Source organism: Vidua macroura, chromosome 11 (assembly GCF_024509145.1).
Source record: "Vidua macroura isolate BioBank_ID:100142 chromosome 11, ASM2450914v1, whole genome shotgun sequence".
Classification (NCBI taxonomy): Eukaryota; Metazoa; Chordata; class Aves; order Passeriformes; family Viduidae; genus Vidua; species Vidua macroura.
This window is the reverse complement of record NC_071581.1, coordinates 15,706,066-15,720,616: the sequence shown is the minus strand read 5'-3', so window position 1 is coordinate 15,720,616 and position 14,551 is coordinate 15,706,066. Positions and strand designations below refer to the sequence as shown.

The 14,551-nt window shown below is 57.0% G+C and overlaps 1 protein-coding gene across 3 annotated transcripts; it reads right to left on the bottom strand.

Annotated features, from left to right (window-relative positions):
• Nucleotides 1-211: 211 nt before the first annotated feature.
• SLC9A5 (solute carrier family 9 member A5) lies at nt 212-14,236 on the bottom strand. 3 transcript variants are annotated; one of them, XM_053987503.1, is made up of 16 exons: nt 14,088-14,236; nt 8,834-9,136; nt 8,010-8,173; nt 7,665-7,743; nt 6,792-6,969; nt 6,441-6,661; nt 6,054-6,256; nt 5,440-5,529; nt 5,241-5,311; nt 4,424-4,553; nt 4,187-4,275; nt 3,921-4,047; nt 3,628-3,798; nt 2,983-3,052; nt 2,695-2,826; nt 212-2,317 (listed from the first exon to the last, which is right to left on the bottom strand). In XM_053987503.1, exons 1-16 carry the CDS (start codon nt 14,218-14,220, stop codon nt 1,851-1,853), a joined length of 2,628 nt encoding a protein of 875 aa, XP_053843478.1. In that variant the 5' UTR covers nt 14,221-14,236; the 3' UTR covers nt 212-1,850. The 3 variants fall into 3 exon arrangements, with proteins under 3 accessions (XP_053843478.1, XP_053843480.1, XP_053843479.1); XM_053987504.1 differs by having other exon boundaries at nt 2,143-2,381; XM_053987505.1 differs by lacking the exons at nt 8,010-8,173; nt 8,834-9,136; nt 14,088-14,236 and having other exon boundaries at nt 7,669-7,738.
• Nucleotides 14,237-14,551: the final 315 nt, after the last annotated feature.

The window sequence follows — 14,551 nt, the reverse complement described above, 5'->3', positions numbered from 1 at the left end:
AACGGCTGCAGGCAAGCATCTCTTCGGAAAGAATTTCACATTTTCCACAAACTTTATGGAAACCAGGAAATCCAGTTAGGCACATCAAGAGAGGGGGGTTGGGGCCTCGGGTGGAGAAGAACGGAGCGGCACAGGGACATGGTGCCTGCAAAGGAGAACCGAACCAGGATGGGCAGAGGTTCCCAGACAACCGACAGACCAGACCACAACATCTGCTCCAACTCCAATTTATTGAACATTACAAAATACTCTGCATATATTTTCACATTATAACAATATCCTTGCAAATAATATATTATGTCTTGAGTCATTTGTGGTGCCCATGGCTACAGAAAACACTGACCCAACTAGAGATTTAGTATGGCCCAATATCAGAAATCAAAACTAGAGTAAATCATACCAGAAATGCAAAACTATATAAAAACCTTTTAAAAACCTCATGCTTATCTGGTGGAACAGGTACAGAGCTGAAGGGCCTCTGCTGAGCCCTGCTGACAGGGCTGAGGGTCCCATCAGCTCACCTGCTCCACACTGGACTCATCCACCCAGTGCATCCAAGTGTCCCCTTGGCACCTGCTGTCTCAGCACACCCATATAGCTGGAAAAGGCAGGCTTTTATCTGCTTTGTAGCATTATCAGTCCAAGTCCCCATTTTTCCTGAAGAGGAGTGACCTCCAACCCCCTTGCTCTGCCGGTGCTCAGCCATTGTGCTCTTTTTTGTGCTGAGCAGTTCTTGGGGTGCAGTACTTGGCCCTTGGGGTCCACCAGAAATAATTCACCGTGTGGGCCACTAGCTCCCATCATTCTCTGAGGAGGGAACAGGGGTGGCTGGGATGCAGGTGTTGGGGACAGACCTTTGACACTGGTCATACCCATCACCCTTGTTCCTGATGTACATTCATACCTGCTGCTTGTGCCACTCCTTGCACCATGGCCAGTCCTCCCAGCTGATGCACCTCAGGCAATTGGGAGACTCAGATGTGGGCAGAATGAACACCAAGGATGCTGTGCAGGGCAGCTGCCTCCCAGTAAAGCCAGAATGCTGAACACAGCAGCTGTTGGGAACGCATCCAGGCGTCAGGTACGAGGCTGGCACAGCAGGTTGGCTGTTAGAGGAGTCCCTGTGCGTACAGGTTCACTAGCCCAGCTCCTGGTGGAGCCAAACCCCAGGAGCGCTGCTCCCAGTCCTGAGAAAGCCATGGCCTTGCCTCTGTGGTCCCTCCATAACCCCAGGAACACAGGGCTGTCATGGCAAGGAGCCTATCTCTGAGCTCCTGGGTGAGCTCCATGCATGCTGTGAGGAACCAGCAGTGGCCACCTTGAAGTCAATGGCTCAGTCACTGGCCGTGGGTGGGCTCTTGCTCACCAGCGTTGCTCTCACCGCTTTTCCCACAGGTCTCCTACTCACAGCCAGGCTGGAGACCAGCTCATACTCTTACACCTGTGAGCAAGCCACAGCCCATCTTCCAGCAGCCACCACCTCTGGGCAGCACAGCCATGACAGGATCAAGTCTGTTCGGGATCCCAGCCCTGGGAGAAATATCTCTAACCTCCCAGCTGCAGAGATGTGTAGGGACCAGAGAGGAAGAATGAGGTTTGGGATCTGTGCCTCCCTGGGTGGACAGGGGCTGGTACCTGCTGTCACAGCACAAAGACAAATTATTGACCAGGTTTGCATCAGTAGGTGCATGAGCAAAGCGCACCCTGGAGAACAGCTCCAGGAGTACTGGGTTCTCCTGCCACTCCTGGAGTTTATGGAGACACACACAAGCTTTGCAGTGCAAGACAGAGCAGTCACCAGGTCATAACCTGTCTGCAGCACTCAGCCCCTTCCCAATCCACAGAGTGCCTCAGAGGTGGCTTGCTCTGTTGAACATTAGCCACCGGGGCTCTGCAGAGGGTGGCATCCTGCCCTGCTCCTCTGTGGCCATCAAAGGCTGCAGCTCCTGCTGCTCAGGACCGTCCGGGCTGCTGTCACTCTGCGACCGGCCGCTCTTGGAGACATGGCTGGGGAACTGGAAGCAGGAGCTCTGCTCTGGCATCACCTGGCTTGCAGACTGGGGTTGCTCCTCCAGCACAGGGCAGGCAAATCTCCTGTGCTGAGGTCCGCTCTCGATGCCTGGGGGGGAAGCGATGCTCTCCAGGGAGGAGATGCTTTGGTTCCACGCCTTCTGCATATCCACTGGCACAATTTTGGTGGTCTCCGAGGAGACATAAACAGCCAGATCAGCCTGGTCTCCTTTCCATGGCAGCTCCTTCTCTGCTAAGGTTGGCGATGGAGGGATGATGCAGGGGCTGGGGCAGACATCCAGGCTGCCTGGAGATGCAGATGGAGGAACAGTGAGAGGGAGCTTGCACAGCTCTCAGTCTCTCCTTGGACCCTGCAAACATTGCAGAACCAACCACTACCAAATGGCCATAGAACCCTAGAATATCCGGAGTTGGAAAGGACCCACAAGGATTATGGAGTCCGACTCCTTGCCCTGTGCAGGATAACCCCAAGAATCACACCATGTGCTGGCCCAGGGATGCAGGACACAGGGAGGCTCTGCCATGCCTCCAGAGGACAGTGATTCTCCTATTCATGCTCTGTGGACCTTGCTTTTGCCCAGGCCATGGCAGCTTTGCTTCACAGGCAGAGGAAAGATAAGCTACCCACTGGCAGCTGCCCCGGCACGGAGCACTGGTGCCTACCAGGAGTTGTCTTTCCCTGCAGGACCTCATCTGTGGCTCGAGCAACGAACACAATCCCCTCATCGTCCTCTTTCTCCGTCTCTGAGCTGTCGCTCTCCTCCTCCTCTGAGCTGACCATCACCAGGACAGGAGCTGCAGGCAGATGGAGGGCCTTGGTTTGGTGCTAACACAACCCTGGGTGCTGTCATCCCACCAAGCTGGCAGTGGACAAGCACAGCAGGTGATCCCATTCCACACCACCAGGTCCCCTTGCCAGGACCTGCCATCCTCACCTGCCACTGCCCTTACCTGCATCCTGCCAGGGCACATTTCTGTGACTCTTCCCGTTGGGTGTCTCTTTGGTCAGAGAGATGTTCTTCTGTGAAAGAAGAGGAACTGGTTGGGACCTGTCCTGTGCAAAGCCCAAAACCAAAGAGGTGGTCCTGGAAGCCAGCCAACACTGGGCATGCAGATTCCCACCCTGGCTGCATGGCATATGGTTTCTAGTCCTTAGGCTTTGCACCTTCATGCCCCACAAGGAACTGCTCAGCTGCAATGGCTTCAAAAGCCTCCAAACAAAGTAAGATACCTAAGGCTCAATTTGAGGTGCAGTGCCACACTTCTGGGCTTGGATCTGCACCAACACATTCACTGAGGCTGTTTTATGTTGAGTGCTCCTGCAAAACAAACTGGGGGCTCCTCCAGGGCTTTGCTCAGTGAGGAGCCACCCCACAGCACTGATGGTATGCCGAGGACACACGGACACACAACACCTGCATGCTCACATGCAGCATCAACAGGACTGAGAAGAGATGAGCCACTTTCCCCCCTGGCTCTGGAGCTGCTGATGCCCTGCAACACCTCACCTACACCCCAAAAGGACCTCTCTTACTGCATCCTGGGGTGGCCAAATCTCAGAGCTAGGAAAAGAACAGGAGCTTGGGGAGGACTTGCCTTTTTCCTGCCTTTTTCCTTCAGCCTGGCCTTGCTCTTGGAGGAGCATACATTGTGCTTTGTGGACTTGAAAGTCTCCAGACGCCTCTTCATGTTCTGCCGAAAGATTTCTTTATCTTGGCGCTCTTGTTTATCTGGAGAGATGAAGTGACGGCTGTAGCTGGCCTTGTACTGGCCGAGGGAGAGGCAAAGAGACACAGGGTGAGCAGCTGGCCCCACGGAGCATCGTCTATCCCTGCTCCTCTTGCAGGTGCTGCTCCCCTCGGGGTCAGCCGCACGCCGTGAGTGCTCACCCGCCGGCGAGGCTTGTAGAGGCTCCCTCGCAGCACGTGGTGCATGGCAGCGTCCTCCTTGTCCCGGCGGCTCCGCACCGTGTCGATCACCTGCAGGTCCAGGCACGCACCGCTCCCGCTCTCCCTCCTGCGGGGAGATGGAGATGGACGGGCTGGGCTCCATGCCAGCCCCCTGCCAGCCCTGGTGCAACCCGCCCCCAGGGAAGAGGGCGGCTGCGAGGTCCAAGGAGGTCTGCCCAGGAGCTCAGAGGGATGGTTGTACTCACAGGAGGTTTGTGACTGATGACTCTGACATGGATGTGCGGCTGGGCATGGAGGGCAGCGCCAGCTTGGCAGCCGAGTGCACGTGGCCACCCTGAGAGTTGGGAGGACAAGGCTGGCATCAGGACAGCAAGGACTCAGCTGGGACGGGCAGGTCCCCACTGCCTGGCCAGAGGGTGCACATGAGGGGAACCTCTCCTGCCAGCGCCATCCTGCCGCCTGGGCACCACTGCTGCCTGTACCTGATCAACAAAGCTGATAGCATCACGGATGTTCAGCTTGTAGTAAACATCCCAGATCTCATCCCGCAGCCTGTAGGCAGATTTCCGCATCAGGAGCTGGCTCAGGTATTTCTTGTCAAACTGCTCCCACCTGCCATGAGATGAAGACACAGGCAGTTTAGCTCCCATGGGGTACCACGGCCAGGGATATCTACCCACACAAGGCTGAGCGTCCCAAGTACGGCGAAGGGAGGCTGGGCACACAGGACCTGGCTGTGCACAGGGTCACACTGCCAGGGAGAGCAGCAGGGGAGGGGACATGGTGACCCTTCAGCCTGCCCAAGGGGAAGCCAGACACTATCGGGTCTGTGAGAGGCAGTGGGAGTAGGACTGGGGCCACCCTGCTGGAGCACTTCCCCTGCAGGAAACAGGCTTTTTGCATCCTTTTCCTGTCCCTGTGCTGCAGATAAACACTGCCCAGGCAGGAACAGGGCTGTTCCCTCCTCAGTGCCCAGCGCAGTTCCATCCATGAGGAGGCAGAGGGCCGTTGCCACCAACATAGACACCCCAAGTTCTGACCTTGGCAAGCAATGTCAGCTCCACAGCATCCCCAACATGACCTCTCTCTGGGATGCTTTTGTGATCTTGGTCTGCTGCACAACAGCAGCCAGGTGGTACCTATCCAGACTGATGGACAGACATACAGCCTTCCTGGTCCTGCTGCTCTGTCCACAGCAGGGGTGTCCTCCTGTGAGAACCCCAAGATGTCCCTGTGGCTGGCATGCATCTCCCTAACATTCACTAACTGTCAGCAGAGAATCCTATCTAAGACACTCACTTGTCCCGCCAGTAGTGATAGCCATGGTGCCCCACGATGTCCTCCACCGCTGCCAAGATGTGGTCAAAGGCCTTGAGTGAGGGGAAGAGGGTGAGTGGTGGCAAGGCTGTGGGTGCCCCTGGGATGCCAAGGTCATACATGGTCCTTGCCCAGCCCCACATGTGAGGGGAGCCAGGGAGCCTCTGGCACTATCACTTACGTGCTCATGCAGCTCCTCATTCAGCGTGGGTTTGTGGTGGTCACTACGCTTCACCTTCAGCCATGTCACCAGGGGTTTGATGGTGAGGCCCTAGAATGGCAGGAGAAGGCAAGGGAAAGACTGGGAGGGCAAGAGGGTGCATGGCTGGGGCATGGGGAGCAGAAGCAGCACGAAGTGACCGGGGACAGTGGCTGTGCCAGCCACACATGCCCCTGTCAACCCGACCCCTGTGCCATGGTGTGCACCCCCAATCATCCTTCCCCTAGACTCATATTCATCCTCCCCATGGCTTCCCTTCCTAGGGCGCTGAACACCAGAGCTGGGGCCCATCAGCAGCTTTGTAAAGAGAACAGCCTTGGACAGGCATGCACTCTTGGAGTTCCTGGAGCCAGTCCAACCAGAACAAAATGCCAGTAGGAAAAGAAGGTGGGCCATGGCCCTACCATTGCAACAGTCCCCATAGCGGTCCTGCACACCTGCTGATGGATGGGGTGCCAGAAAGCACCGAGGACCAAAGGTCACTTGAAAAAAGATACTTTCCCAAAGCACATGTCCCCAGGCCAGTTCTGGGGCAAGAAAGCAGCACTGGAGGAGGGCACAGTGCCCATCCTCACCTGCACAATGACAGTGAAGAACACCACCACGATGGTCGTTGCCACAAAGTAGTCCTTGGCTTTCACCTTTTCCCTGTCCAGCAGGATGACCAGGGCGAAGGCCACGGCCCCACGGAGGCCACCATATGACATGACCACCTGGTCGATCCTGTCCAGGGGGATGAGGCGGAAGCGGTTGAGCACGTATGTTTGGAGAACAACACCTGGGGAAGAAGGAGGAGGAGAGCCTAGAATGCTGGGAGAACCCTGCCTGCTCCAGCAGCACAGCACAAAATCCCAGCCAGGATCCATGGCTGGCCTTGTGCCCCAACTTTCCTGGGCAATATCCCTTTTTGGCATGAAAAGGGCTGTGTGCTACCAGCCATATGCACAGCAGGACAGACTGACCCACGGCTCTGAAGAGCAGGATAAAGAAGAGGGTGCCCAGCACCAGTGCTGTGTCCCATGTCCACTTGGAGGTGTCCACAGCTGAGATGCCCAGAAACATGAAGATGATGGTCTCTGAGCTGCTGGCCAGTGTCTTCATGGTGTACTTGACCGTGGTGCGGGATTTCTGGGAGATGTTGGCTTCCACATACTTCTTGCAGCAGATCCCACAGAAGGTGACTCTGCAGAGGGGCAGGAGGAGATGGCATGGCCCTATGGCAGGATGAGGAGTGGGTCTACTCACTGCCTCTTGCTGCTCAGCACTGCAACCCCAGTTTCCTGGGTTCCTCTGGGGGACACCCCAGTACTCACGCCAGGATGGCGGAGAGTGAGACCATCTCGGCAGCAAGGTACGCGACGTAGGCCAGGAGGAAGACGAAGAGCGGCTCGATGATGCGCACGCGCTTGGTGAACCGTGTGATCAGGGCCAGCAGGAAGGCGAAGAGCAGCCCCACGGCTGTGCCCCCCAGGCTCACCAGGAAGAAGGAGGCTGGTGGGAGGAGAAGTCTCATGTGAGCCATAAGGAAGTGGGCCCAGCTCCTGTGCCCCACAGCCATGCCGTGCTGCGCTGGCCAAGCGCCATGTTCCCACCCAAGTCCCCTCCAAAGCATCCCATAGAGCTCCCAAAGCATCCCCTAGAGCACCCCTGCTCTGGGGACAGGCTGATAGAGTTGGGGTGTTCAGCCTGGAGAGGACCCTGGGGAGACCTCAGAAGCCCTTCCAGTACCTGAAGAGTACTCCAAAAGAGCTGGAGAGGGACTTTTGACATGGACATGGAATAACAGGACAAGAGGGAATGGTTTCAAACTGACAGAGGGCAGGATTAGATTGGGTATTAGGAAGAAATTCTTCCCTGTGAGGGTGGTGAGGCCCTGGCACAGACTGGCTGTCCCATCCCTGGAAGTGTTCAAGGCCAGGTTGCAGGGCAGGGGGGGGCTCTGAGCAACCCAGTCTAGTAGAAAGTGTCCCTGCTCATGGCAGGGGGGTTGGAACAAGATGGTCTTTAAGGTCCCTTCCAGCCCAAACAATTCTGCAGTTCTATGCTGATGGCCAGCATGTGACACATGGAGATGACAGAGCTGTGGTGCTCAGTGCCCACCCCACAGGACAACAGCTCCTGTGCTTGCCCCCCTCCACTTCCACAACAGAGGAGGAGGTGGAGGGGCTGGTGTGGCAATTACTCACCTACCCCCTTCACGTAGTCTGTGGCGTGGATGTGCGCTGGGCCCAGCTCCACAAAAGAGTTGAAGACCTTGTACAGCACCTGCAGGGAAGGCAAATCACTTGAGAAACACAGGGCATTGCCCTGCCTTGAGAGGGGCAGGGAGGGTCCTGTGGAAGAGGCATTTTCCACCCCAAACTTGTCAGGTAATAGCTCCCAGGGCCAGGAGAGAGGAAAGGCCAAGAGAGTATGGCATGGGTCTGCCCCCAGCTCAGGGATGTCACCTGCATCCTCTGCCCATCCTGGGGAATTCCAGCACCTTGGACCGTGTTGGGCTCGACATTAGAGTCCCCCAAGCTGCAACTCACCACGGTGACAGCATCATTCAGGAGAGACTCGCCAAACACAATGATGAAGAGGGTCTCATTAACATGGACCTCTTCAAAGACAGCCAGGACTGCCACAGGGTCCACAGCTGAAATCAGGCTGCCAAAGAGCAGGAAATCCATCAGCCCAGCTTCAACACCTGGATCTGTTAGGACAGAAGGATCAAGATGAGGCAAACCAGCCACCCCAGAGCCCCTCTAACCAGATGGAAACAAGCCGGTCCCTCATCTGATCCCAGTGACTTGGCTGCAGCATCTCAACTGGGAGTGCAGTGGGATGAGCCCAAAAGTGTTCCCAGACCTCCAGGATGCCCCTGGAAAAGTGGGACTTGGTGCCTTCTTGCTGCAACATGAGATGAGCATAAGGCATGTCCCTGTTGGCACCCAGGTGCATCACTGCTCCTCCAGCAGGTACCACCAAAGGTGGCTCAGCAGCCCCACCTCGGGTCCAGGCATCAAGTGGCTCCTCAGGGCTCAGGAGAGCTCAAAACACAGCCCAGGCCAGCCAGGGCCAGTGGCTCCAGCCAAGGACAGGGAACATGGCAGTGAGCCAGCAACGCTAGCCAAGGTCGGCAGACAAAAATAGCAAGACACGAGTCAGCCCAGTGCCAAGCAGGGCCCGTCTGTCCTGCACGCTTGACTATCCTGCCAGAGCACCATTCCCAGGATGTCAGGACCCTGCTCGTGCTGCAATTCCTAGGAATCCACAGCAGGGAGAGGCAGTGGGCTATGAAATTGGCACTGCTTTGCACCTCCAACCTATTTTTTGGGGATGTGGTCCAAGCTGGGCAGCCCTGCACACCCACCCATGAGCCCGGCCCGGTGCAGTCCCCAGAGCGCGGTGCCGGTGGCGAAGGAGTTCCAGAGCGTGCCCACCACTGCGTAGGTGAGGATGGCACCGATGTTGTCGAAGAACAGCCGGCTGGGCATGAAGTACCCCGAGTCCAGGACGATGGGGGGCAGAAGGAAGAGGAAGAACATGTTGGGCTCCAGCTGGTACTCGGCTTTCTTTGCCACAGCCAACACGATGCCCCCCAGGCCCAGCCCCAGCAGGATGAGAAGGCAGCTCTCCGGGACGACAGATGTCACCTTCCTTGACAGGTGGAAAACTAGAAGAAAAAGAAGAATGAGAGCATCAGCCAAACAGGCACATGGACAGAGCATCCCAAATCCACAGCCTTCACAGAAGGGTTGGGTGATGCATGACGGATGGGAGGAGAACAAGGGAGCACCTATGGAAAGACTGCTTCATGGCCACATGTGCACAGAAAACCTTCCAGCTACCTCCCAGGTCAGGACTTCAGGTCCCTGGCTCTTTAGGATTTCCCTCCCTCTCAGCCACTGTCTAATAAGCCAATCAGCCAGGCATTTTACTTTTTTTGGCTTCTGGTATCTGCACTTAAAGGTTTAAAGCAGGCAGAGTGCACATTCACAGTGTCACGAGCACTGCTGGCTGCTGTTCAAGTGAAGAAATCCTGGTACACCGGGACACGTTACCCCACTCGGAGATGAGGATGCTCAGCCCTGGTGACAGGGTGACCTTGTTTGCATCTTGAGCAAGCAGCCAGAGCAGCATGCAAACCACTGCAGCACAAGCCATGCCCAAGCACAGCCTCCCTCAGCACCAGCTAACCTACCTGCATGCAACAACACAGGCAGTCAGGAGCTGCAGATTTAGAGATGCTTGGAATAATCAGTTTATTCCATGCAAGGTTTGGGCCAAATCATAAGCTGCCGTGGAACAGGATGTATTTTCTAAAGCAAACAGAGGATGCCCTGGTATTCATCCATCAGTAATGTGGCAGCGAGCCTGTGCTCAGGCACAAGCCAGCAGGGTGCCACGCCAGCCAGCACAGGAGATTCATTCCTCCAGGCACCCTTGTCCCCCATGTCAGGGTGTCCTGTGTAATCCCAAATCAGTCCAGCTTCCAGGCAGGCAACCCCCATCCCTGGGGGTTTCTCCTCACTAGCACAAGGTGCTGTATTTTTGCTGCCCCTCCAAAAGGGCATTGCCTGGGGAAAGGCTATTGAGGGTCACAGTGATTGTCCTCCCATCACTGAGTTCTGCCGTCATTTGTGACATCCAGCTCAGTTCTGTTGCATGACTTGACCATCAGATGAAGAAATCTCTGGGGGAGTGAGTTCCTCCAGGTACTTTGAGAGCCACCTCTGTCCTTGTGCACCCAGCAGGTACAGGGGACATTAGGATGGGCTCTGAGCCATCACTTGGCTGCAAGCCCAGCCCTGCTGCCAACCCCAAAACCCAGTCCATAAAGCCCTTTAGCTGGACTAAAGGTGCCCATTGCTTGTGCCAAGCTACCCCTCCAGAAGGAAAGTTGTGCTATGGTCACGCACCAACCCTGGGTCACTCAGCTGCTTCCCTCCTTTGGAACCCCAATGGACAGACCATAAGGTCTGCCTAGCCCAGGGTGCTGTCTCCAGTGGCATAGACCTGGAGAAGAGCCCAGGAACAGGCAGTACTTCATCAGTAGGTTTGTCTCTATGCCCTTGTCATTCTCCTCTGAACATGTTCTGGTCCTGCTCTATCCTTCTGGGACAGGTCCCAGTGTCCCTGAGATGTGGACAACCAGAGAACTGAGGTTGTGGCCTCCTGATGTTCTTCCTTTCTCCTTTCCCAGCATCTCTTAGGTGATTTTCTTTCCTTTGCAGCAGCTGAACTCTGAATTACAGGAGATAACTGAATGACAAAGATCTGGTTCACAACAAGAGACAAAATCTTTGAGTCCACCCCCCAATGTGCAGGCTAAGGACCACTTTTCCTTTAGTTGAGGACCTCAAGAGGCTGCTGCTTGGCACAGTAAGCTCCATCTATGCCCCAGCACTGGCTCCATGCCATAATACAGCAGGAGCAGTGCTGCAGCCAGCAGGGGCAGAGAGGTGAGCACAGCAGCCCCACCACCAAGCACCTCAATAGCAAAGAGCACCCAGGCCAAGCCTCTGCCATAGCTCTGCCACTGAACACCCCGGGCACAGAGCCCAGGGCACCCCCCTGAGCCCCAGCCACCTCTGCTCACTGCTATGGGCTGCAATACAGCCCTGGGGACTGTGGTGATATGGACACTACAGCCCTCCAAGCAGACCCACAGCCTGAGGAAACGCTGGCTGGGCTTCATCCAGGCCAAATTCCTGCTAAATGACCACACAAGTCACTGCAGAGCCCTGTTCACCCCACACAAGCTGCTTTCACCAGTGGACAAATGGTGCTCACTCAGCGCCTGCAGCAGGCTGTGAAGCCGCTTCCCACCCACGGGAACAAAGCTCTGAAGTTTTCAAGAAGGGAACGAGGCGTCCAGCCCCTTTCTGCATTCTCAGGAACATTGCCAAGATCCCTGCTTTCTGCTTCGGCAACCCATCTGCATTCCTCATGCTGTGGAGCTGTCCTGGCTGGCTGGGGGACCCAGGAGAGCGTGCAGGGATCCTGTGGGGACAGGGGTCATCCATCCTGGAAGTGTTCAAGGCCAGGCTGGGTGGGGCTTTGAGCAACTTGGTCTAATGGAAGCTGTCTCTGCCCATGGAAAAAGAAATCCATGGTAGTTGGAAAAAGATAATCTCTAAAGTTCCTTCCAACTCAAACCATTCTATGGTTCTATGATTGTTTTCACCAAGCCAGAAACTTGGTCAAATAAAGGAGAAGTATCAATGGGAAAGATCATGCTTGTCCAAAAATCTGCTGGCTGATGGGGAAAGCTGCCAGCCTCCCCAGGAAATGGCAGCACATGAGCTCCCCTGTGTCACAGAGAGCAGCCAGTGGGGACAGACTGAACGAGCTCTAATTTTATACTAGTCAGGGATTTCAGCACTAAAGGTTCCCACAGCAACAGTAACTTAGCCACATGTGAATTAACTTCAGAGACATAATCATACTCAGGCATCCATAATAAAGGATTTGCCATTGAGAGAACTCAGAGCCAAAACCTGCTCTGCTCCTCCAGAGCTTGGGAAATGGCAGAACACCTAAACCAAGACATGAGCAGCTGGGGACAGAGGTGATGGTGTGAGGAGAGATGGTTGCAATGCTGCTGCATAGAAAAACATCTGTCTGCTGGCAAACTCCTACCTGTGGGGCAGCTATGTGTAAGGAGAATGTTTGGGGACAATGCTCATCACCTCTGTGCTCCCCATCCTGTGCTCTGACTGTGGATGGAAAAGGCAGCAAAGCCCGGATGATGCCTTGCTGTGCAGGAAGGCAACACCCAAGCCAATTTTTCCCTGCCCCGGGTGTTTGCTGGCTTGGGTCACCCCAGCATCGTGACTGCCTCTGAGAACAGAGCCCACAGTGTCATTTCCCCATCACCCGGGCGTGGGGCCGCTTCCTCCCCTACAGTCACAGGGCTGTGAGCTGCCAGCCCAGGGCCACAACCACAACAGTTCCTCTGCGCCAGCCCACGCCCAGTGTCCATGGCTGCCACAGCTGGCGCTGCCCTCTCCATTCCCCAAAATCCTCCACCCCTGGTTCATCTCCTCTGTGGACTCCTGTGCACCCTGGGGACTGCAGGTGCCATCTCTGGGGACACCCATGGCAGGCTGCTGCTTGCAGCTGTGCCTCCAGGTCTGGGTGTTGCTATTTGGCTCCAGGCTCTGAGGATTCATTGGACCCACTGGATACAGCAAACCTGGCAGCTCGAAGCTATCAGCCATCAGGGCTGTGTCTCACAGACAGAGAGGAGAGTGGCCATCAGCCTCAGGCCTGGAAGAATGTGGCAGATCTGGGGATTTGGGAATGGTCCCAGCTCAGGTCCCCCTGCACCCACCCGCACAAAATCCAGGGTGGCTGAGGGGAGCACATCAACAGAAGCCTGCACAGGGAGCAACTCCGGGGAGAGGCTGGAGAGAAGAAAATAACACCCAGGGAAAGGAATTTTCTTTCTGATCTTCTGCAGGTAGGAGGGACGCACTCGGCAGCTGGAGGTGGCACAGCTACAGCAGAGTGCTGTATTTTTAAACTCATGATACCTTTTAATTCATTCCTCGCGAGACTTTAGGTCTCTCTTGCAAGAAGGCAAGGAAGGAGAGGAACGGAAGATCCACAGTGATGCTGGGAAAGGAAGAGGCCAGCTGGTGGTCACAGCTGTAGCTGTCTCCTGTGTAACGAGTGCTGCTGCACATCCCTGGCTGATCAGAGATTCCCCTGCCAAACTCTGAACCCACATTTCTTGATCCAACTCGAAACTCAGAGGGTGTCTGTGCCCACACCATGGGGGCTGTGCCCACAGTGAGGTCCCTGAGGAGAAAACCTGGCTCAAGGTCACGATCCCATCCCCTGGGCCCAGCACAGCAGGCAGGGGCACTGTGGGGGACCAGCCCTCTGGATACCCCTGCTTGGCACCCACACACGGGTGTCCCCTCCCCAGCACCCCGGATGCTGGTGGGGAGCCCAGCCCTGCGCAGCTCACACACATCCTCATTGTGCCTACCCACACAGCCTCTCACAGCAGAGCCTCCCCCGGCTGCGTGGTTCTGTGCTGGGGAGCACAAGAGTCCAAGGCCAACCCAATCTGGAGTGACCCACTGGAGGAGACTGCAGGCACCTGCCATCCCCAGGCTGCTGGGGCCACATCCTGCCTGGCACTGGCACCACCGAGCCTTTCCCCGGGGCTGTGGGGGAACAATGGCCTCCAGACCTGCCAACGGCAGGTGCTGTGCCAGCCTTTGGGAACACGGGACATCCTCTGGGGCTTCTCTTCTCATGAACCCTCCATCCTCTGTGCCCACCCATCTATCCATCCATCCATCCATCCCTCGCAGGAACAAACAGCCCGGGCCCCCACTTTTTCCTTCGGGTCGTGCCTTAACCCCGTCACCGCACATCATCCCACGGCAGGGCACGGAGGATGTGGCGTGGTCCCCGACCTCTGCAATCCAGCTGAGAGTGGTGACCAGCCGGATTTGTCCCCACGACCCGTGTCCCGGCGTGCAGAGACACCCCTCCTCCCGGGTGCCCCCGCGCCCGCCGGGAATGCCGCATCGCCCCTGCCTACCCGGGGGTGGGCACGTCTGCTCCCGGGGGACCGGAGCGGGTGGGGACATGGGGACACTCACCGATCTTGGCCAGGCTGGCTACCAGGATCCAGGCGGCCACCAGGCAGGGCGCCTGCACCTCCCGCCACTGCCACCGCAGCAGCTCGGCTCCCGCCGGGGCGGCGGGGCCGGGGGAGGCCGCCGGGAGCTGCATGGCCCCGCCGCTCCGCTCCGCTCCTCCGCGGTCCCGGTCCCGGCCCCCGCCCGCGTCACGCGCACGTGGGGATGCGCCAGGACGGCCCCCGCGCCCCACGCCACGGGCCCCGCCCGCCGCTCCCCGCCCCGACCGGCACCGGCCCGCCCCGGACCTCGGCACCCCCGGCACTGTCCCAGGCCTTAGCACCTGCCCCGGACCCCAGCACCCCCCTTACTCACCCCTTACATACCCCCCCCTTCCTTCCCAGCTCATCTGCACACTCCCGGAGCCCCCTGCCCCACGCTAGTCCCCTGCCTCCCTCTCAGTCCTCTCTGCAACTGTCCCGGTG